Here is a 22,807-nt window from a genome sequence, read left to right as displayed (position 1 = left end):
ATCGCTTACCTGAAGTCCCGATTGTTAAACAGTCATGATAGTAGCTCCGGACGGCAGGATGAGCTGCCGCGCATGCGCGTGACGTCATCACGCATGCGTGCGTCCCTGGTGACGTCATCACGCCGGTCATGTGATCGCTAAGATGATCACATGTATGGGAACAAAGTCCCATTACTAGTGAGGGCAAAGGAGCAGTCCTGGCAACTGTGAATACAGTTGACAGTGACAGAAAAAGATATGAAGCAGCAATCAACTTTACTCATTGATTATGTAGTTTAGAATAGATATTAGTGTTTTATATTATCAGATTACTGAGCATAGTCTAGTAAAGCATACTGATATTGATTAATTTAATATATGATGATCAGACAAAATGAATGATTCCCACAATAGAGTATTAAGAGGCTGTGAGAAGAACAGGGGCGGTTAGTAAGGATCTCAGATGTATGAATATCATCAAGGAGAGTGTGTTAAAGGGTTTTTCATTACAAGAAGCAGTTAAAGCATAGGCTTTCGTTCAGGCCAGATGGACTAAGGCTATTCATACGAAAGATCCAAGATGCTTCTTTCTGCAAAAGGCGTTGATCTACATTCCCACGTCTACCGTGTGTGCGTAAAAGTCCGATGCCTTGAAATTTTACGGAATGCGCATCTCCATTGTGTGCCAACCAAATGTGATCCGCAAGAGGTGTGGATTCGTGTCTTTGGATGTTACCAACATGGCCAAGAATCCTACGGCGAAATTCCTGAATTGTCTTTCCAATGTAGTTTTTCAGGGATGGACAAGTGGCCATGTATATAATATTTCTGGTCTTACAATTAAAGGAGATGTCTCGAGGAAGCAGTTAATTTTTTTTTTTGCCCAGTCCCCCCCATTAAACACACATTACTAAGCCCCCCTGTAAATGACATTTCTAGCTGGTTCGTACTTACCGTTCCAGCGTTTCAGCAAGTTATAAAAGTTTCCTCAAGATGGCCGCCGGCTCTTTCCCAGTCGCTCGCTGCAGCCCGACGTGCGCGCTCCCGAGACGCCGCCAGCTGTGTCTCCATGGCAACCGGACGCATCGCAGCCGCCGACCAGACGCCCCGCAGCCGCCGACCAGACAGCAGGTAACCGGCGCTAGCCCCCGGCTCCCCAGCGCTAGCTCCCCCGGCGCAGCGACAGCCCCCCCCATCGCAGCGACAGCCCCCCCGGCCTAGCGCTAGCTCCCCCGGCGCAGCGACAGCCCCCCCGGCCTAGCGACAGCCCCCCCGGCCTAGCGACAGCCCCCCCGGCCTAGCGACAGCCCCCCCGGCCTAGCGCTAGCTCCCCCGGCGCAGCGACAGCCCCCCCGGCCTAGCGACAGCCCCCCCCATCGCAGCGACAGCCCCCCCGGCCTAGCGCTAGCTCCCCCGGCGCAGCGACAGCCCCCCCGGCCTAGCGACAGCCCCCCCCATCGCAGCGACAGCCCCCCCGGCCTAGCGCTAGCTCCCCCGGCGCAGCGACAGCCCCCCCGGCCTAGCGACAGCCCCCCCGGCCTAGCGACAGCCCCCCCCGGCCTAGCGCTAGCTCCCCCGGCGCAGCGACAGCCCCCCCGGCCTAGCGACAGCCCCCCCCATCGCAGCGACAGCCCCCCCGGCCTAGCGCTAGCTCCCCCGGCGCAGCGACAGCCCCCCCGGCCTAGCGACAGCCCCCCCGGCCTAGCGACAGCCCCCCCGGCGCAGCGACAGCCCCCCCGGCCTAGCGACAGCCCCCCCCCATCGCAGCGACAGCCCCCCCGGCCTAGCGCTAGCTCCCCCGGCGCAGCGACAGCCCCCCCGGCCTAGCGACAGCCCCCCCGGCCTAGCGCTAGCTCCCCCGGCGCAGCGACAGCCCCCCCGGCCTAGCGACAGCCCCCCCCATCGCAGCGACAGCCCCCCCGGCCTAGCGCTAGCTCCCCCGGCGCAGCGACAGCCCCCCCCGGCCTAGCGCTAGCTCCCCCGGCGCAGCGACAGCCCCCCCCCGGCCTAGCGCTAGCTCCCCCGGCGCAGCGGCAGCCCCCCCGGCGCAGCGGCAGCCCCCCCCGACCCATCACTTACCTGGGAGGCTTCTCTGGGCTGGGCTGGTCTTCTCCGCTGGGCAGCTCCAGTTTCTGCACCTTCCTCTAACAGAGGATGGTGCAGAATGGCCGCTTCAGCGCGCTCCCGAGCAGTGACAGCTCGTCTGCGCATGCGCAGAAGAGCTGTAGCGGGGAGCACACTGAAGCGGCTCGTGCTGAATGGAGAAGACCGGACTGCGCAAGCGCGTCTAAAAAAGCAAGCTGCCAGCGAATTTAGACGGAACCATGGAGACGAGGACGCTAGCAACGGAGCAGGTAAGTGGAATAACTTCTGTATGGCTCATATTTAATGCACGATGTACATTACAAAGTGCATTAATATGGCCATACGGAAGTGTATAACCCCACTTGGTTTCGCGAGACCACCCCTTTAATAAAATCATGGCAATTGTACGTGCGATGGGAGACAGCACAGGTAAAGGAACTTGACTTGTAGATAAATGGACAGGCAGCACAGGAGTGACATGGAAAAGTGCCTCGTGGTCGATTTGACCCTAACCAAGTCACTTTGGAATCATCAGATGATAGATGGCTTTTGACGAGGTGGTCTTTTAGATTGTGACCACGTCTATATGTTATGCACGGTTTAGGGGAAATATAGTCTCTGCAAAAGATGATTAGTTATGTAATTGTTTAAAGCACAGTTAGATAATACAATAATTCTACAGATCCGTTTAACAACCCTGACTACCGCTAACGAGAAATATTAACAACTTTTATATGATATAGGTAGTTAACAATTATCAATTATAATATCAAAAAAGTACACTAAATACAGAAGAAATAGTATGCTAACAACCCCTAGTAACTCAGCAATTGCAGTTTGCTGCACACAGTCTAAGAATTGCCCACAACTAGTGGATTTGTAGATACTCAAAGTACCCGAAAGTCCAAGGCTTATTTACGTTATAATCTCAGTCCATCCACTAAGTATCTGAGCTGTGAAAATATTGATATTACACAGAACGATGTTATGTGACTTACAGACCTGTGTAGTTCCTAACAGTCACTATGTGTGTGCACAGTCAGCTTTTATCGAGGCCGACCTCACTTACAACCTGCTGATTAAGGTTCTTTCCATGATCAGTGGTGATTTGTATCTCAATGTTCCATGGCACATTGCTGAGCTCCCTCATTCTCCCAGTGTTGCAGCCGTTCTGAGGCCTGCACCAGGCTTACAGGCCAGACCAGGTTTTGGGTGTGCCCTTGCTTCTCCTGGAGCTGAGGGGCGTGATAGTTGCAGGAGTAACGTCAGTCAGCACCTGGTGCTGAGTAGCTTGGCTCCTACTTAATCTGTGCCAGCATGATCTCCTGTGCTGGTCAATCCTTCAGTTACCTGTGGACAGCGACGGAGGGACACACCTTGGCTGAATCTCCTAGCTAAGTTCTTTTATGCTTTGTTTGGTTTTCGATTTTGTCTTTCTGTTGTGCCAGGGCTCCCCTATAGGGACTTGTCAGTGGCCCAGGCACGCGTGCGGGCTCGCACTTGTCAGAGCGGTCGGTCCGCCGAGTAGGCAGGGCCCCCTCCCGGGTTAGGGGACAATAGGGAGAGCATTCCCCTTTAGTTTTTGTTTCCTTTTGCACAGTTGTGCCTTTTGTTTGTGTTATTGAAGTTGTACGTCCTGAAGACAGAACACCCAGGTATCTGTTCTTATAATGGCCTCTGCAAGAAACACTGGTCTCTGGAAAGCCAGTGCACTGTGGAAAAGCTCCTATAATAACTTCTGGTGCCCACAAATGCCCCCTCCCAAAAAAATGGAGCGGATTTTGGTCTTTTGGTGGCCCTGCACTGCTACCTTACAGTGTAGCCCGTCTGCTGGATGTGCAGCTTTCACTCTCTATAGCTGTGTTAGGGGTCTCAAAGGGACCTGTCAGCTGATGCTCTCTGCTTCCCAATCAGTTTGAATCATGCGAGTATACTCGGAGGAATTCAATGGACACCACGCCGTATGTGTTAACCAAAGAAAAGCCCGTTTATTGTACAATGTACTCAATCTTTATAAGATTTTACGAAGCGAGTGGCTTTATGCCAGATACAATTCAAATTAATAAGCACATATATTGATTTAAAACATCTCAGCCTCTTATCAGTATGTCCTCCTCTGTGTAGGTGTTAATCGGGAGGTACATTCCTGTAAGCTTGTTAGTAACTTTCAACAAGAATTATTTAAAGATAAGAACAGGACAGAAACCTAGTGGTAATCCAATTAATATTTCCAGGTGGATCATTCTAACTGAAATCTAACATATTTCTTAAGTGAAAGTTGAAAACCATACAAATATATATATGTATTATAGCAGACAAGCAAAGAGACAAAATGGAGTCTTTGTAGTTCATTTTTAAAGCGTCAGCCCTTACACGTATTTGCGGTTAAGCTTAAACCTTTCGCAGAAGAAGACGCAGATTATGAACACATAATCATTCTGTGAAATACACTTATCTTTCTCCATTTAAAAGCATAAACCAGAATTAACACCTCACATTCCCCCATTTGGACATTGGGTCCACCATCATGCTAGGAACATTCACCCGAGTGGTGCCAGCTCCTGCCAGATTCCCTAGAGTCATGTGGTGGTCCCGAAGTCCATCTGGGTTAAAGTTTAGCAAAAGCCTTTTCACTACAACGCATGATACAATGCATGATTAACTTTAAAGCAACGTATATGACGAGTAAAATCATCACCACTTGAAGTATACTTTGTAGGATTCCCAACCTCCTAAACCAGAGAACCAATTGGCAGGGTTCAAAAACTAAATGTGTTACCCCACCAGCTATCCCTGGTTTCTGAGTTTCATTTGTCCATGAAAGCAATTCTTTCAGCGGAACAGGAACAGCCAGGAAAGGAAGACTAGTGGCACCAGGTGCGTGTGTGCAAGTCCAACAGTCCTTCACCTGTGAGGTGTTTAGTCCATCTACCAATATTTGGTGGTGTCTAACAAAGTGTCCTGGGCATTGTGTCCAAGCTTAACTTCCTCATATGGGGGCAAAGTATGGAGTGAGGAGTCCAAAAGTCCAACAATAAACAAAATGTCCTTCATTTTTCTTCTCATAAGGGGGGGCGAAGCAGGGCGTGAAAACTCCCATTAGTCCCAAAAAAAGCAAGAGTTCCTTCAACTTTCACAGAAGTAGGTGTGGTCAGCAGGACTTGATACGGCCCCTCAAATCTGGGCTCTAGGGATTTCCGGACACGCCTCTTTATGACCACCCAGTCTACAGGTTGCAGAGAGTGTGATCCCTCTAAGTTGTCTGGGTCTGGAATGGAAGAAAAGACTAGATTCTGTGTTACTTTTAGTTGGTCACACAGGCGCTTTACGTATCCGGCTACTGTGTCATAGCCCTGCTGTAGGGCCTGTGGGTGATACAGCCCTAATCTTGGCACGGAGCCAAACAAAACTTCATAAGGGGACAGACCTGTCTTTTAACTTAAGCGTGCCATTTAGTCTTTCCACTTTGCCTGAACTCTGCGGGTGGTATAGGGTGTGAAACGCTTGTTCCACCCCAAGGGCTGACATTACCTTTTGCATCACTTCACCTGTAAGATGTGTACCTCTGTCACTCTCAATTGTTTCTAGCACCCCAAATCTACATACAAGTTCTGCCACAAGTTTCTTTGCCGTGCATTGTGCGGTGGCCCTGCCCACAGGGTAAGTCTCAACTCACCCAGAGAACAGGTCCAGGCACACGAGGACGTACTCATACCTGCCTGATTTGGGAAGTTGGATGTAATCGATCTGCATTCTCTGTAAAGGATACAGTGGTCTGGGTGTGCACTTCCGGGGGGGTCTTCACCACTTGACCTGGATTGTGCAGGGTGCACACTTCACATGCCTTCACATATGCCTTCGCCAACCTGTCGAACCCTGGAGCATACCATACCTTGTCCACAACAGAAACCATAGCATTCTAAGAGGCATGCACTTTCCCGTGAGCTAGGACGGCGAGGTGGGGGTAGGCAGCCGCTGGTAAACACACTCTGTCTCCCATTTTCCATACATCATCTACGTACCTAGCTCCTGTCTTGGTCCACTGCTCCACTTCATCCTGTGCGACGCCAAATCCCACATCAACAAGAGTGGTGGGACCAAGATCTAACTTACAGCACACGGGGGCTTGCGTCCTGTTCAGAAGAGCTGCAGCCTTGGCTGCCCTATCCCCTTGCTCTCTGGTGACTGCCCCTGCGTGTGTGCTTTAACCTTTATTATGGCCACCTGTTCTGGCAAAATGATGGCCTGCATTAATCTACCTACTGATACACCATTCTTAATGGGCTTGCCTTGTGCCGTGAGAAAGCTCCTGGACCGCCAGATGGGTCCATAATCGTGTGCAATACCAAAGGCGTACCAGGAGTCAGTGTAGATTTTAGCAGTGGTACCTTTTGCAATCGTACAGGCCTCGGTTAGAGCACGGAGCTCAGCCTCCTGCGCTGACATGTGTGGTGGCAGTGGTTTTTGTACAAGTATCTTATTCAGTGTGACTACTGCAAAACCTGTTACAAACCTTCCTTCGTCATTCAGGTATCTGTATCCATCCACAAACAGCTCAAACTGGGGGTTCTGCAGGGGCTTGTCTGTGAAATGCGCGAACCCAGCCATTTTCTGGGCCATGAGGGCCACACAGTCATGCTGGTCTTCGGCGCCAAATGCCTCCTGCTCATCAGTCAGGGAGTTGTAAAACAACTGATCCCCTGTACTTACTCCCCCATTTGAATCTACGCCACCTAATGGAAGTAAGGTGGCTGGATTCAAGGTGGTGCACCTTTGGAATGAGATGTTCGAGGAGGAATGCACTGCGAGTTCCATTTTTATCTGTCTTGCAAGAGACAGATGACGACGGCTTACCTGAGTCAGGATACCATGTATGTCATGTGGGGTATAGACCACCATAGTGTGATCTAGTACAACGTCAGAACTTTTGTCCAGTAGTGCCTGAACTGCTAGAACCGCTCGGACGCATGATGGAGACCCTCTAGCCACCGCGTCCAAATGGGCTCTGTAGTATGCTACAGGGCGCTTTTTGATACCATGCATTTGTGTCGGTACAGAGGTGGCGTGTCCCGCCATCTCAGTTACGTACATTTGGAAAGGTTTGTCATAGTCTGGCAGCCCCAGTGCGGGTGCACTGGTTATCTGTACTTTCAGCTGATGGAAGGCTGACTCAGCCTGCGGGGTCAGGGCAAATGGCCGTGAACCCAAACAGTCATACAGAGGCTGCATGGTCATGGAGGAAGAGCGTATCCATGGCCGACAGTATGAGACCAGTCCCAAGAAGGTACGCAACTGGGCATGGTAGGTGGGAAGTTGCATGTCACTTACCACCTTCGTGCGTTCCGGCGTCAGGTGTTTGGTACCTGGACCTAGGCAGTGGCCCAGGAACACTACGTGGGACTTGCAGAACTGAAGTTTGTCTTTGCTGGCTTTGCAGCCACTCTACTCTGATGGAGGAAACACAAAAGGCTTAGTGATGCATTGAGGCAACTTGTCAGGTCAGGAGCACACAAAAGCAAATCATTAACATATTACAAGAGTGTGGTGCCCTCGGGAATTGGCCAGGTGTCTGATACCAGCTTCATGCATCTGGTGAACCGGTTTTGGGCTGTTCTGAGCCCCTTGTGGCAGCACTGTCCAACAGTACTGCTTTCCTCTGAAGGTAAATACAAACAAATACTGACAGTCTGGCTGGCCCTTTATACCCTTTTTCTTAACAGAGAACAAAGGGGTATTGGCTGGGGAGACACATTCCTTGAGGGCTTCAAGTTGACATAAAGAAGAAGAGACGGTGTCTGCAATTGCATCTTCCTGGGCATGTGCCAGGGGGTACTGACAGACCATGGGGGCTTTTTCCCCTTCTTTTAGGTAAACCATTACCGGTGGGACTGACAGTCTGCCGAGGTCCGTCTTACTGGTAGCCCAAAGGCTCGAAGGAACGACACTAAGAGCTTGTTCCTCTGCGTGCGTGAGGGTGAGGACAGGGAGAGGTGTCGCTAGGTCTGCTGCCATTCGACAGAAGGTCGGGTGACTTTCAGACCGGGGGTGTATACGAGCCTCACCGGACGGGTGAAGTTCGATACAACATCCCAAGGGTCCCATCACGTCAGTTCCCAATATGCTTTCAGGACCTTCCAGCACAAGAAAGCGCATGAGGCATCGCGACCCTTTAAACATAACCTCTAGGGGTTCAGTTTCTGCCAACTGAATTGGCACTCCTGAAACCCCTTGTACCATTTGCTTATCTGTGGAAACAGGGATATTAAGATCTCGTATTACCCGTGAACTAAGACAGGATTTTGTAGCCCCAGTGTCTATAAGGAAAGGCACTTCCCCACCACCTATGGAAACAGGCTCAAAGATCTGAATGCCTCTGTCTTCTGCTTCCAATAGGGACAGCGGGGCGGGATTGACGGGACTTCATTGGGATGGATTCGGGCGACGCGGCGCGTCGTTGCCGCTGGGAGTGGCGCCCTGATCCGTCTCCTAGTCACGGGGTCTCTTGGGACAATGGCAATTCTTGGCCAGGTGGCCTGCCTTGCCGCAATTATAACACTTGCGTGTTTCTTCTACAGAACATTCTCTCAGAGACAGTACAATACTAACAGCATTTAGCAGTGATATAGACATCCAACAAATCACAGAACTGACATTTACACAAGAAGCAAAAATATACCTTAAAATTCCTATATGTTTTCTATTTTTAAGACCGTATAATTCACGTAATTCATTACAAGTTTCTTATTTCATTAACGCTTGGCTTCCTTCTTTCTATGACCCTGAATCGGTCAGAGAATGACAGCCCCTTTTCTAACTGACTCTGAATTTTAGCTCTCTGTGAAACAGAATAATAGCTAAGATATTAAAAAGCAGCCAGAATATTCAGACTTTAAACAGCATTAATCATTAGTAATTAGAAAAAGTTTATTTCTCTGCACAGACTAGGAAACACAGACTGAACAAAGTTGTTTTAGTTTAAACGGCAGGAAATAGTTAAACACATAGAAAAGAAAACATGCTAAGAGCTTCTAACAGCGCAACATTTTCTGCATTTTTAACCCTTGTATTCTTCAAAGCCCCCAAAAATGTGAGTGGGGTATAACTTTCTTACACTTGTATGAAGGAGACTAAAACGTACAACAAAGATTAGATTACATAACATCAAGACATGCAAGACAAACAATAGTAGTTATTTGTCACATAATTGTCCACAGATTCTGCATGAACTTGCTTTATGTCACAGAGGAACACAGACTAAAAGGGTTCCCTTTCTCTGATAACCCATTACTGCCATATCTACACTTGCCTCAATCCATCTGACTAACATACGTTTATCCAACCTTTTTACTATCTCTGAATCTTTCCCAAACTTGCTGGTTTAAGACTCCATTCTCCCAAAGTTTTAAACACCTGCTTTTCTTCAACAACTTACTACATTCTCTCCCCACGGCTAACTTGCTTTCTCTGTCTTTTGCTATTTTTCTAGCTGTTTTCCATATTGTCTGTTCTTAGAGCCCTCTTATCCCTTCCTTGACTCTATTTTTATTTCTTTTATTATGTCTTTTGCCGTACTGTTGCCAGAACTCATAGTTAAAGGTTCCCGATTTTCTAAGTCCTATCCGCTTGTATATCTTATAGACTTGCCTACAAATGTCCTTCCCTTCCCCCTCTCTTATTATCTCGATGGGTGTCAGATAAGTCTTAGACTGGTCACACCCCATTTCAACTATGGACTTGTTACTAGTCCCTTCTGCAACTGGCAGGAATACTATGTCCCTTCTGCCAAGTACTGGCAGGAATACTATGGACTTGTCACTAGTCCCTTCTGCAACTGGCACGAATACTATTTGCAATCTCTTTCCTTCTTACGGGGATAGGGGGGGGCACGGCTCGCCTTTATACGCAGCTTTAGTAATCTTGTAACAAATTACAGCTAACATTATGAGTCCGGCAGTTAAAGCACAACAAAAAGCTATCAGTTCAATACTTTCAGCAGACAGCATGGCAATGTACACACAAGGGTTCTTCCGTCTAGCACGGTTACTAAGAACACCGTAAAATTACAGGCAGAAGCGTCCTATAAACATGCAGTGACTAACCTCCTGTCAACACGGGACTGAAGTCAGGGGAGCCCAGAGCTGGAGGGGCAAGTCAAGGGCTTACCGTACGCCGGTGTTTTGTAGATCTGGGGTCCCGTGGCCTCTGGTCCGGCTGGTCGGCAGGCAGGGTCGGCAGGTATCGGCTGCAGGTAAGGAGTTAGCTTCTGCCCCACGTTGGGCGCCAAGTAATGTTAGGGGTCTCAAGGGGACCCGTCAGCTGATGCTGTCTGCTTCCCAATCAGTTTGAATCATGCGAGTATACTCGGAGGAATTCAAAGGACACTACACCGTATGTGTTAACCAAAGAAAAGCCCGTTTATTGTACAATGTACTCAATCTTTATAAGATTTTACGAAGTGAGTGGCTTTATGCCAGATACAATTAAAATTAATAAGCACATATATTGATTTAAAACATCTCAGCCTCTTATCAGTATGTCCTCCTCTGTGTAGGTGTTAATCGGGAAGTACATTCCTGTAAGCTTGTTAGTAACTTTCAACAAGAATTATTTAAAGATAAGAACAGGACAGAAACCTAGTGGTAATCCAATTAATATTTCCAGGTGGATCATTCTAACTGAAATCTAACATATTTCTTAAGTGAAAGCTGAAAACCATACAAACTTATATATGTATTATAGCAGACAAGCAAAGAGACAAAATGGAGTCTTTGTAGTCCATTTTTAAAGCATCAGCCCTTACATGTATATGTGGTTAAGCTTAAACCTTTCGCAGAAGAAGACGCAGATTATAAACACATAATTATTCTGTGAAATACACTTATCTTTCTCTATTTAAAAGCATAAACCAGAATTAACCCCTCACAGCTGTTAAAGGGGTTGTCTCGCGAAAGCAAGTGGGGTTAAGCACATCTGTATGGCCATATTAATGCACTTTGTAATATACATCGTGCATTAAATATGAGCCATACAGAAGTTATTCACTTACCTGCTCCGTTGCTGGCGTCCCCGTTGTCATGGCTCCGTCTAACTTCGGTGTCTTCTTGCTTTTTTAGATGCGCTTGCGCAGATCTATCTTCTCCATTTGGCTCGGCTCGGCATCACCGGCATTTTGGCTCCGCCCCCTTTTACGCGTCATCGCGAAGCTCCGCCCCCGTCACGTGTGCCGATTCCAGCCAATCAGAGGCTGGAATCGGCACATGTGACGGGGGCGGAGCTTCGCGATGACGCGTACAAGGGGGGCGGAGCCAAAATGCCGGTGATGCCGAGCCGAATGGAGAAGATAGATCTGCGCAAGCGCGTCTAAAAAAGCAAGAAGACACCGAAGTTAGACGGAGCCATGGCAACGGGGACGCCAGCAACGGAGCAGGTAAGTGAATAACTTCTGTATGGCTCATATTTAATGCACGATGTATATTACAAAGTGCATTAATATGGCCATACAGAAGTGCTTAACCCCACTTGCTTTCGCGAGACAACCCCTTTAAACTCTCCCTCTGTTCAGCCGCAACACTGCCTGTCCTTATGCTCCAGTCCGTCCCTGAGCTGCTCTGCTCCTTTTCCTTCAGGCACCAGCAGCCCCTCTGCCTGCTGTGCTGCACCCAGCTCTCTCATAGTCACTGGGAATTTTTCAGGACCTTGCTGGGAAAAGGGACCTACCTCTGCAGTGCCTAGTAAGTTTCAGGACCTTTCTCTGTACTGTGTAAGGGAAGCAGCTCCTCTCCCTTACAAAGCTCCCAACAATAAGCTGTAATCAGTAAAGCCAGCAGCAAATATTCAATTCCTCTGCAATGCCATCACAGGGGAAATGAAGCATTACACAGAGCCTACTAAAATCAATAAGTTCTCCCTGTAATGCATGGACATTATCGGTCCTGCAGATTGAGAGAAACCCTTTGTAACCACTCTGGGCTCTCTGATTGGCTGCAGCAGCCTGTAAACACTACTTCACAGCAGAGATCTGGAGTTGTTGGCACCGGACATGCGTGGAGCCGAAAGAGGTGAGTATTAGCTCATTTGTTATTTTCCAGCACGGGGAACCTTGTTTTACAAGAAAAAATTATGTTGGACAACTTTAAATTTTTATAGCACAACAATTTTTGTTATATTTTTTAATAGGATCCATTACTTGGCCTGTTGGATGGAAGGGATGACTTGGAAAAAGAGGATGGGAAACATGAGCCTGAAATGGTTTACGAAACAAACTGCCATTGGGAGAGCTGCACTAAGGAGTTTGATACCCAGGAACAACTTGTACATGTAAGGAAGCCACAGATACCTCTTTTGTAAAATTGTGACGTTATATTATCACTACTATGAATTACTAATGTAATTCAACTGTTCTCTATCAGCACATAAACAATGAACATATCCACGGGGAGAAGAAAGAGTTTGTATGTCACTGGCAGGAATGTTCTCGGGAGCTCAGACCCTTCAAGGCCCAATACATGCTGGTGGTCCACATGAGGCGGCACACTGGAGAAAAGCCTCACAAGTGCACAGTAAGTTATCAGGCTGTAAACAAGTAGATCATGTCCTGGGCTAAACTCTGAGGATGTGTGCTGCTTGAACTGCATGGGATGCAGATAAGTGGGAAAAGGTAGTAATGTACATAGAGCTAGTCATTTACAATAGTAAGATTGGGAAAAATATGTTTTTTTTTGTATTGGAGTTATTCTGAATCTGACTTTAGGTAATGATTATTGCTTGAAGTTATTACTTATATTGCCTGCCTTATTACATTTGTTTTGTACATTTAGCTTAAAGGCAATAGAGACAATCTTTAGGAACCAAGGCAATCAGCTGATCACCCCAGGTCACACTCCCCGCACCCAAAAAACAGATGATATTGCTGAAAGAAGGGACAAACAGCCAGGCATTTCTCCCAAAATGGCCACTGCAGGTGAAATGTAGTATTATAAAGAGGCCATTCAGATGATAGCCTGTCCATGTAATACAGTGACATCTCAAGTTCTACAAAGCAGCTCCACATTTTAGGTCAGAGGTGGGTTCCTCACTTGCGACCCCCCTCTCAGATGCCATAATAGGGTTGCCTTTATGAGACAACCCCTTAAGTAATTTACTGTAGAAGACTGCCACATTTGTTTCTTGACACTGCACATATTTACTGAGGACTGCTTCCTTCCCACCTCTAGGAAATTGGCCTATAAGCATGTGTGTCTGAGATAGGGATATTAGATTGTGAGCCCCATTGGGGACAGATAGTAATTTGAGTGACGGCAATCTATCTACAGCGTTGAGGAATATGTTGGTGCGATAAAAGCGATTAGAATGTTTTCTTTTCCTTTTAAGTTTGAGGGTTGCAACAAAGCATACTCACGCCTTGAGAACCTGAAAACCCACCTGCGGTCCCACACTGGGGAGAAGCCTTATGTATGTGAACATGAAGGGTGTAACAAGGCCTTTTCTAATGCCTCGGACCGGGCCAAACACCAGAATAGAACTCACTCTAATGAGGTATGATGGATGGTATAACTTTATATAATGGAGTCATCCATTTGTATGACAGTGTTAAATGATTGAAACACAACTTAACAATCTACATTATATTTAGAAACCCTATGTATGCAAGATCCCAGGATGTACCAAGAGATACACAGATCCCAGCTCTCTCAGAAAGCATGTGAAGACAGTTCATGGTCCTGAGGCACACATCACAAAGAAACACAGAGGAGATGGTCAACCACGGAGTCATGCGCCCCACGAAGGTGGCATGACACAAGGAATTAAGAGTGATATCCAGCAAGATTTGGAATCAAGCTCCTCTCAGAACCGGAAAGAGGAGGGAAGACTAACTGTGCCAGATATGTCCTTGGTAAAAATTATTTTATTAAGTGTTTACAATCCTTTACTTTAAAAGGGTAAGGAAAAGTTCCCTGGTGCAAGCACCAAGTCATGACTGACTCCTAGGATGACATCACATCTGTTTTGCGGGGGTGGTTTGCCATTGCCTTCCCCAGTCATTTTTTTACCCCCCCCCCCCCCCAGCAAGCTGGGTACTCATTGTACCAACCTCGGAAGGATGAAAGGCTGAGTCAATTTTGAGCCAGCTATGCTGAGATTGTAACCTTCAGGTCGTGAGTGAGAGCTTAGGACTGCATTTCTGCTGCCCTAACACTCTGTTGCTCTTTAGTTCAAAAGGGACTTGTCAAGTTATGGTGCCTATAGCTTAGGTGGCATGGATTACGGGGGGCCTCTTTTCATACTAACTCACTCCACCTGTTCCTGTGGGGTCCTACGGCGAGGTCAGCACACATACAGCAAACATGACTCTTCTCTGTGGTGAGCATGAAAAGAGGCTCCCCAGATTCCACATCACCTAAACTATAAGCACCCTACAACTCAGTTTATGGTGCTTATAGTTGGCGACAGGTTTCCTTTAGCAATTATGAGCAATGTAGTCATGTTATTCACTTGAGAGCACATGAGGAGATACAATGTTGCAAGCAATCAATAGGGTATGGCTAACTCTTGACTCACTCCCAGGGTTCTACCCGAATTGCTGCAAACAGCATGTTGACAGAACCCTGGACTGAACCATAGGAATCAATGAATTAAAGAGAGCCACTCTGGTCTCCTTTTGACCTGGTTTCCATTTCTGAGCATACGTCCTCGACTCCTCAATAGTTTAAAACTAGAAAACCCCTTTAAAGAAACGTTTTTAGGATAATGCAAGGCATGTGAAAAAATAGCCCATTAACGTATTGTTGTGGCTATTCTTCTTTTTGTGCAGAAGTCCCAGGCTAGCCCCGGTGGACAGTCATCTTGCAGCAGTGAGAGGTCTCCATTAGGTAGCACGAACAACAATGACAGTGGAGTAGAAATGAATGCCAATACAGGAGGGAGTTTTGAGGACCTTTCCAACTTGGATGATATTCCTTCAGTAGAGTCCATTGGCACTGCAGGAGCTTCAGCTCTGAGGAAACTAGAGAACCTCAGGATCGACAAGCTGAACCAAATGCGGAAAGTGCCAACTTCTGGAAAATGTGTAAAACTACCTGCAATCCACAACACAGGTAAATATGCTTTTTATATTGCAAGTTAACTACAAAATAATATGTATGCCTCCATGCCCACCCATATCACATATTGCATCCAAGCTAGCAGTGCCCAATAGGGTAATAGAGCCACCACTCCCAACTGTATCATGTCTTGAATCCAAGATAGAGAGGATACTACAGAGTACTAGAGCCTTCATGCCCATCTCTATCACATCTTGTATTCAAGCTAGAGGAGGTACAACAGCGTACTAGAGCCTCCATGCCCGCCTATATCACATCTTATATCCAAGCTGGAGGCACTACAACAGGATACTAGAGCCTCCATGACATCCATATCACATCTTGTATTTAAGCTAGAGGTGGCCCAACATAGTACTAGAGCTTCCATGCCCACCAGTATCACATCTTGTATTCAAGCTAGAGGCAGTACAACAGGGTACTAGAGCCTTCATGCCCACCTGTATCACATCTTGTATTCAAGCAAGAGACACTACAATGGAGTACTAGAGCCTCCATGCCTGGCCGTATCACATCCTGTATCCTAGCTAGGGGCAGTACAACAGAGTGCTAGAGCTTCCATGCCCTGTATATCACATCTTGTATTCAAGCTAGAGGAGGTACAACAGCGTACTAGAGCCTCCATGCCCGCCTATATCACATCTTATATCCAAGCTGGAGGCAGTACAACAGGGTACTAGAGCCTCCATGACATCCATATCACATCTTGTATTCAAGCTAGAGGCAGTACAACAGGGTACTAGAGCCTCCATGACATCTGTATCACATCTTGTATTCAAGCTAGAGGCAGCCCAACATAGTACTAGAGCTTCCATGCCCACCAGTATCACATCTTGTATTCCAGCTAGAGACAGTACAATGGAGTACTAGAGCCTCCATGCCTGGCTGTATCACATCCTGTATCCTAGCTAGGGGCAGTACAACAGAGTGGTAGAGCTTCCATGCCCTCTTTATCACATCTTGTATCCAAGCTAGAGGAGGTACAACAGCGTACTAGAGCCTCCATGCCCACCTATATCACATGTTATATCCAAGCTGGAGGCAATACAACAGGGTACTAGAGCCTCCATGACATCCATATCACATCTTGTATTCAAGCTAGAGGCGGTACAACAGGGTAATTGAGCCTCCATGCCATCTGTATTACATCTTGTATTCAAGCTAGAGGAGGTACAACAGGGTACTAGAGCCTCCATGCCTGCCTGTATCACATCTTGTATCCAAGCTAGAGGCAATACAACGAGGTACCAGAGCCCCCATGCCTGGCCGTATCACATCTTGTATCCAAGCTAGAGGCAGTGGAACAGGGTACTAGAGCCTGTCTTCAAGCGTTCAGTTTTCGTAATAAATTATCCTTTTGCTCTGATATTGTAATCACTTACCTATATCAACGTTACAATCACACATATAAAGTTTCATACGATTCCGACAACTCCTTATAGGTCTCGATTTTGTTTTTACTATAGGTGTACATTGTGCAATATATATCTCAGTGTTCTCCTGGGCTTTTACTATTGATGACCTATCCTCAGGATAGGCCATAAATAGCTGAACAGCGGGGTCCACTACTCAGGATCCCCATCAATCAGCTGATTTCCAGGCCTGCTGTCAGTGTGAACAGCAATAGAAATAGATAGAACCGTCATCATTCTAGTGGCCTAGCTTGGTACTACAGGCACAGCTACCATTGAGTTGAATGGAAGCTGTGTCTGCAGTGCTAAACCAAACTGCTGCAGTACGGCCAGCTCTATCTTCTTCTAGTGCTGTCCACGTCAACAGAGGGCCTGGAGATCAGCTGATCGGTGGGGATCCTTAGCATCAGACCTCAAACTATAGTAAAAATCCAAGAGAACGCATTTAGTATCCCATAGGGAAGTACACAGTCCTAATTCAAATACAGAAATTGTACAATTCTTTAAATCTAGGTTAGAGAAGACTTGTGATCAAAGGTATTGTATTGTGGGACAATCCCACTTCAAATAAACTTCCCTAGATTCCTTAATAGACTTATTAATGCAGATGACCTCTGTGTTTGTGTGCAAATTTTTGGGAATAAATATTTTTTATTTTTTCTTCAGTTTCTCAGGGAGATTTGCCGAATATTTGTGGTCTGCCCCACAATAATAACATCATGGAGTTGACATCTAATGAACATTTGAGCCAAATGAATGACAGACGTAACAGCACAACGAGTACAGTGAGCTCAGCTTATACCGTGAGCCGTAGATCCTCAGTGGTGTCACCATATCTTTCCAATCAGAGACCAGGTGATGTAGGAAATATGGTGGATACATATGACCAAACTGCATCCGAAACTTCAAGACATTCCAATACCAATGGTCTTCCAGGCCTTACCCCAGCTCAGCAATATAGACTTAAGGCAAAATATGCTGCAGCAACTGGAGGACCTCCTCCAACTCCTCTTCCAAACATGGAGAGAATAAGCGCTAATAATCGCATGGGTTTCATGGTCAGTGACTACCGTGGATCATCTATCTCTTCATCGCTATCTAATAATGTCCAAAGAAGGCATAGCAACAATGAATATCACAGTTATGGTGCAGGAATAATTCATCCTTCTCAGGCACCCGGGGCTGGAATAAGAAGAGCTAGTGATCCTGCAAGACCTTGTGGAGATCCTCAAGTAATACCCAAAGTGCAGCGCTTCAAGAGTATGTCAAATATGAACACATCGATGATGGGACGACAGACTCTTGGACATCAGCAGCCATATGGAGGATCTGATGTGAATTTACAAAGACATATTTTTTCACCCCGTCCACCTAGCATCACCGAGAATGTGTTCATGGAGACAGCAAGCACAGATCTACCATCTCAGAATAAGGAACGAAGTATGATGGTTGGTAATGAAATGCAGCACTATATTAACTATCAAAGCCAAGGATCTCAAATGACTACCAATCACCACATGAATTTTAACCACCAGCTTCATGGGTTAGACATGCAAAATCAAAATGCATACTCCAGTTCTCAGAGAGCGTTAGGTGGTATACACATGAATACGAATAACCATTCCTGTCAGAGCAATGTATTAAGTAACTCAGATTTAAACCAGTGTCAAATGACAGCTCACGGTCAGTCTTTCCAGAATACAAGGCAAGTTACTGGCAGTTCGAGTTTACCTGTGCAGTGGCATGAAGTAAGCTCAGCGACCATGGACATGTCCAATGGCCAAAGTGCGAACCACCAAACGGTACCACCAAATATGTCACCAGGGAATCATTGTCATAACCAATACTCAAGTCCACCTTCAGAAACAAACAAACAGGTTCCCCTTGCAAGCAGTAATTCTTGCCAACAGCAGAGCATGTATAATGAAAGATACAACCACTTAGGTCAGGTTCAGATCAAACCAGAACAACAATTTCATCAGCCCATGCCCTCAATGATGTCCTGCCAGAACATGAAGCAGCATTCCATGCAGCAGCATGCTTTCAACCAGTCGAATCCAGTAGCCTTATCTCCTGTGAATTCCAACTGTGAATATCAAGGACAACAGGAAAATCAACAAAACCTTTGCTACAATGTTGGCCTTAACCCAAACATGTTAAGCCCTCAAGGACAAAGGTCACAGACACCGATGATGCAAGTCAAAGAAATGATGGTCAGAAATTATGTTCAGTCTCAGCAAGCACTAATGTGGGAGCAGCAGCCTAAAAATATGTCCATGGTAAACAGTACTGGGGAGGATGCTGACACGGGGCAAAACCAGCACAGGAATACACCTCATGCCCCAGTGTATATGAGTCCCAAATACATGAATTACCAGAACAAGCAACCTCAAAACAGCTTATTGAGTCCAAACCCACATGATAACCAGTCAGGCCATTCGAAAACCATGCGTAGTCCGGGACATCAAAGTTATAATGTAGATATGATGCCACATCCTCCCTGTGGGCCAAAACCATTAAGTCGGCAACACAGCATAACTAGCCAGTCAACATACATGGGCAGTCCTACTCAACTTAGTCCATCTTACCATTCAGCTGAATCTAGCCCTAGGAGAATGCCTGTGCTGCCTCCTATTCAATCCCAGTCTGATGCCAATGATGGCATGATGTATTACTCAGGTCAAGTTGAAATGCATCACGGCAAAGCAGGAAACCAAAAGCTTTCTACAGCACTCCATCACCCCCAAAACAGCTGTGATGGACATCAACATGTACAATACAGTTCTAATTTGAGTTTCGTGAAACCAGACACCATGCCATACAGTAGCTCTTGTCCAGCATCTAATCCCTTAGACAGTTTGGATTTGGAAAACACTCAAATTGATTTTACTGCCATTATAGATGACACTGACCAAACATCTCTGATGCCACATAATTTATCTCAAAATGGTCTACCAGGATCATCTCAACCATCCTCCCATTTGAGTACACCACGTCATCCAACAGCCATGGTTCCAAATATGGCCGTATCAGACCTGAACTCTATGCTGTCCTCCTTAGCAGGAGAAAATAAGTTCCTCAACACTATTTCCTGAGTGCCCTAAAGCTTTAGTAAAATGGACCTGTATGACAACTGCCCTGATCGAGCTGATCACACTTGGTGCAGCGCTTGCTCATAATCCTGTCTCATTTTTTTTAAATGCTGGGACTTTATTATAAGTGTTTGCTTAAAAAAATGAACATTTTGCTGACATGGAAAAAGTTCACTTGATATATTTTTCATTAAAACTTTCTATAAATATTCTTTTTTTTTCATGGACGTTTTAGTGTGACAAATTTGCACATATTCTTCAGCTATTTTTGTATTATGACTGTACAATATAGAATAGTATTTTATCACCTATGTACTAAACACCAATCATAACACCTTTCTATTTTTTTGAGACATCAGCTTTCACCACATTTTTGCTTGTGGCTCTCCAGTTGTTACTTTACCATTTCTTTGACATCCTGGTAGATAAAATGTAACAAGGGCTCAGAATAACAATGTTGCCTTACAGAGTAACCCAACTAAAAAAGGATAAGATAGAGATATTTGGGGGCATAATAACAGTTGCTGTGATGATCGCCATTGTCATAAAATTAGAGGTTCTAAATGTAGACTCCTGGTACCTGAGGGAGCTCTAAGGCCCTACCGATACATGAGAAGACAGCTTACAGTATATGTCACTGGTCTCTAGTATTGATTGTTCGACAGGGTGCAGGAGATTCCATCTACACTTTTATGATAGCTGACAAATACTTTAGTGATCAGTGAAAAAATCATTTATATGAGTAAGACTATACTATCCTACAAGTTGACTCCATTTATCATCTGCTGGTTACAGATGTTGTAGCCATTCTGAAATTTCCAAGTTTGTTCAGGCATAGTTAAGATTGGATTTGGTTTGAGTAAGACCATTGAGAATGCTATTTTTTTAGTAAGCCAAGGATGTCAATGACTATGTCTCATTCACCACTGATATCAATTCTAAGTGCCTTCTGATCAAAACGCTTGTTGTAAGCGAGATATCTTTATATCTTGAGGCTGTTAATATCAATGAGAACTACTCTTATACAAAGGCAGAAATGCTATGAAGTCAACCCTAGTCGCTAGCGTCTACGGAGAGAAGACTCCAGTGAACTCAAGTTCTCCAGGTGTTGAGAACCTATACAAGGTCTCCATTCTCCTCAAGCAGGGTAAAAGGGAACAGTCCTATCTCTTTCACCTTTCCTCCACTGGAGATGATGGGTAAGGGGGCAAGAACTATGCCCTTAACAGATACATACATATTAATGTAAACTGCTACCAGCTGAGGAGTCTATTTTGCTTCTCTTTTATGTTCATCCCTGTATAAAGAAAACTATACACTGAATTCTTCTTCAAGGGAAATATACACTAGATATATACTTCAGATCTCCCAGTGTTAATGTTTTACTCCACAGGATATACTGTAGCTATGTTTTTTAGTGAGTAACTGTTTTGCAAGAGGTGAAACAAGTATTCTATGGGATTGGGTATTCATAAGAAGAGATCATATTAATTAAATATAATCTAGAGCTAATTAAAGGGAACCTGCCACCAGTTTTTAGGAAATTAAGTTAATAACTGCCCTACATTAGGGAAGTTGCACTGATAACCACACTGGACTTGTTATCAATGTTGATAAAGTCATACCTGCATAATCAATATTTTTAAAAACCCCATGCCGAATGGAAATACAGCCGATTGGTCTTGTGAGTGGGCTGGACCAGCTCACTTAGCTGCATTTTGCCCCTTCTCCATTTCCATGTGACATGGATGATGTAGCTGGCCTCATCCATGCACCACTGGGAAATCTAGCACTGTACTGTGCCATCGGCTCCCCGCGCATGCGCAGATAAGCTACTTGAATCTGCCAATAAATGTGATGGCTTATCTGTGCACACATGGAGAGCCAGCGGCACAGAGCAGTGTGGTGAGTGGATGATGCCAACTACATCATCCATACATAGGGGGCTGCAGGGGCACACTATGATGATAAAAATGCAGCTAAAGGAGGTGGTCTGGCCCGCCCACTGGACCCTTAGTGCGTATGTTTTTAAAACATCATTCATGAAAGCATGACTTTATCAACATAGATAACAAGTCCAATGTGGTAATCAGTTGAACTTCACTAATGTAGCACTGCCACTAGTTTAAACTGGTGACAGGTTCCCTTTAAGCACCTCAGTAATATCAAGGGTTCTATAAAACCATTATAGGTTATATTCAATACATACTAGGACAGCCCACAGAATGACTGCTGGATTTAAGTTTATGAACCCAATTAAATCTATTTTGGCCAGACTTTCAGAAATGTACCTGATTAAATGATAAGGCTGTCATTGATTTTTGAACAATAGTATACTGCGATATATTAGTGCCAATGATGTGGATTGTGGGTGTTCAGGAAAAAGGAGAAGTGAGAAAACGGAAGTGAAAGGGAATCAAAATTTTTGTTGCCAAATTTTTTAAATATTTCATATTTGAAATCCATTTTTGCATTTAAAACACAAAAAAAACAAATGTAATAATTTAAAAACCAAAGAACATATTTCCTAAAAAAAATCCTAACTTGTTTCTATGTTACTGTATATTTTTTGTACTGTATTTGGAAGAAAAGAATTCTATAAATATAATGTAGACAATGAAGACACTCTGGAGGCCAGAACTGTCTTATATTACATTCAAATGGTTTCTTAAAGATTGTCTTATGTAAAAATTAAACAAAAATGTATTTTGGACAGTTTGAGGGAAGGTTGTAAATCCCTTTTCTGTTTGTATAGTGTGTATTTTTGTACTTGTAAATTCATTTTACTACACTTTTTCATAAGACAATAAAATGTCTTTTTTGTCAATTGTCTTTTATTTAATAATTGTGTGCGATTTTCAGCTGAATATTTAGAACAAGGCATTTGTACTTCTCTACATGGAAGAGCATTAAAAAAGTGAGGGCTAGGATATGACATCACTCATTGATCAATGGCGGTCGATTGCCTGGACCCCCACTGAGAATGAAGGAGCCACCGCAATTAAAGGGCTTAACCAGCTCACCAAGTTTTTCTTAAACCTGCTCAGGGTGTTGGACAAAACATAAAGAAGACTTAGGGCCCATTTAGACACAAAGATGATCACTCAAAAGATGACTTTTGAGTGATCATTTTGCATAAAAT

The 22,807-nt window shown here is 45.3% G+C and overlaps 1 protein-coding gene across 2 annotated transcripts in view; it reads left to right on the top strand.

The window, feature by feature from the left end:
* Positions 1–22,419, top strand: part of LOC136586051 (zinc finger protein GLI1-like) — a 160,917-nt gene extending 138,498 nt beyond the window's left edge. For both annotated transcript variants that reach the window (XM_066584437.1, XM_066584436.1), the window contains 6 exons: positions 12,241–12,381; positions 12,474–12,623; positions 13,435–13,599; positions 13,697–13,957; positions 14,876–15,158; positions 17,240–22,419. In XM_066584437.1, coding sequence (XP_066440534.1) covers positions 12,241–12,381; positions 12,474–12,623; positions 13,435–13,599; positions 13,697–13,957; positions 14,876–15,158; positions 17,240–19,668 — 3,429 coding nt within the window. In that variant the 3' untranslated portion in view covers positions 19,669–22,419. The remainder of the gene's footprint in view (positions 1–12,240; positions 12,382–12,473; positions 12,624–13,434; positions 13,600–13,696; positions 13,958–14,875; positions 15,159–17,239) is intronic.
* Positions 22,420–22,807: the final 388 nt, after the last annotated feature.

This window comes from Eleutherodactylus coqui, chromosome 1, assembly GCF_035609145.1.
Source record: "Eleutherodactylus coqui strain aEleCoq1 chromosome 1, aEleCoq1.hap1, whole genome shotgun sequence".
Lineage (NCBI taxonomy): Eukaryota > Metazoa > Chordata > Amphibia > Anura > Eleutherodactylidae > Eleutherodactylus > Eleutherodactylus coqui.
Note: the sequence above shows the minus strand (reverse complement) of the source record. Positions and strands in the feature narration are given on the sequence as shown.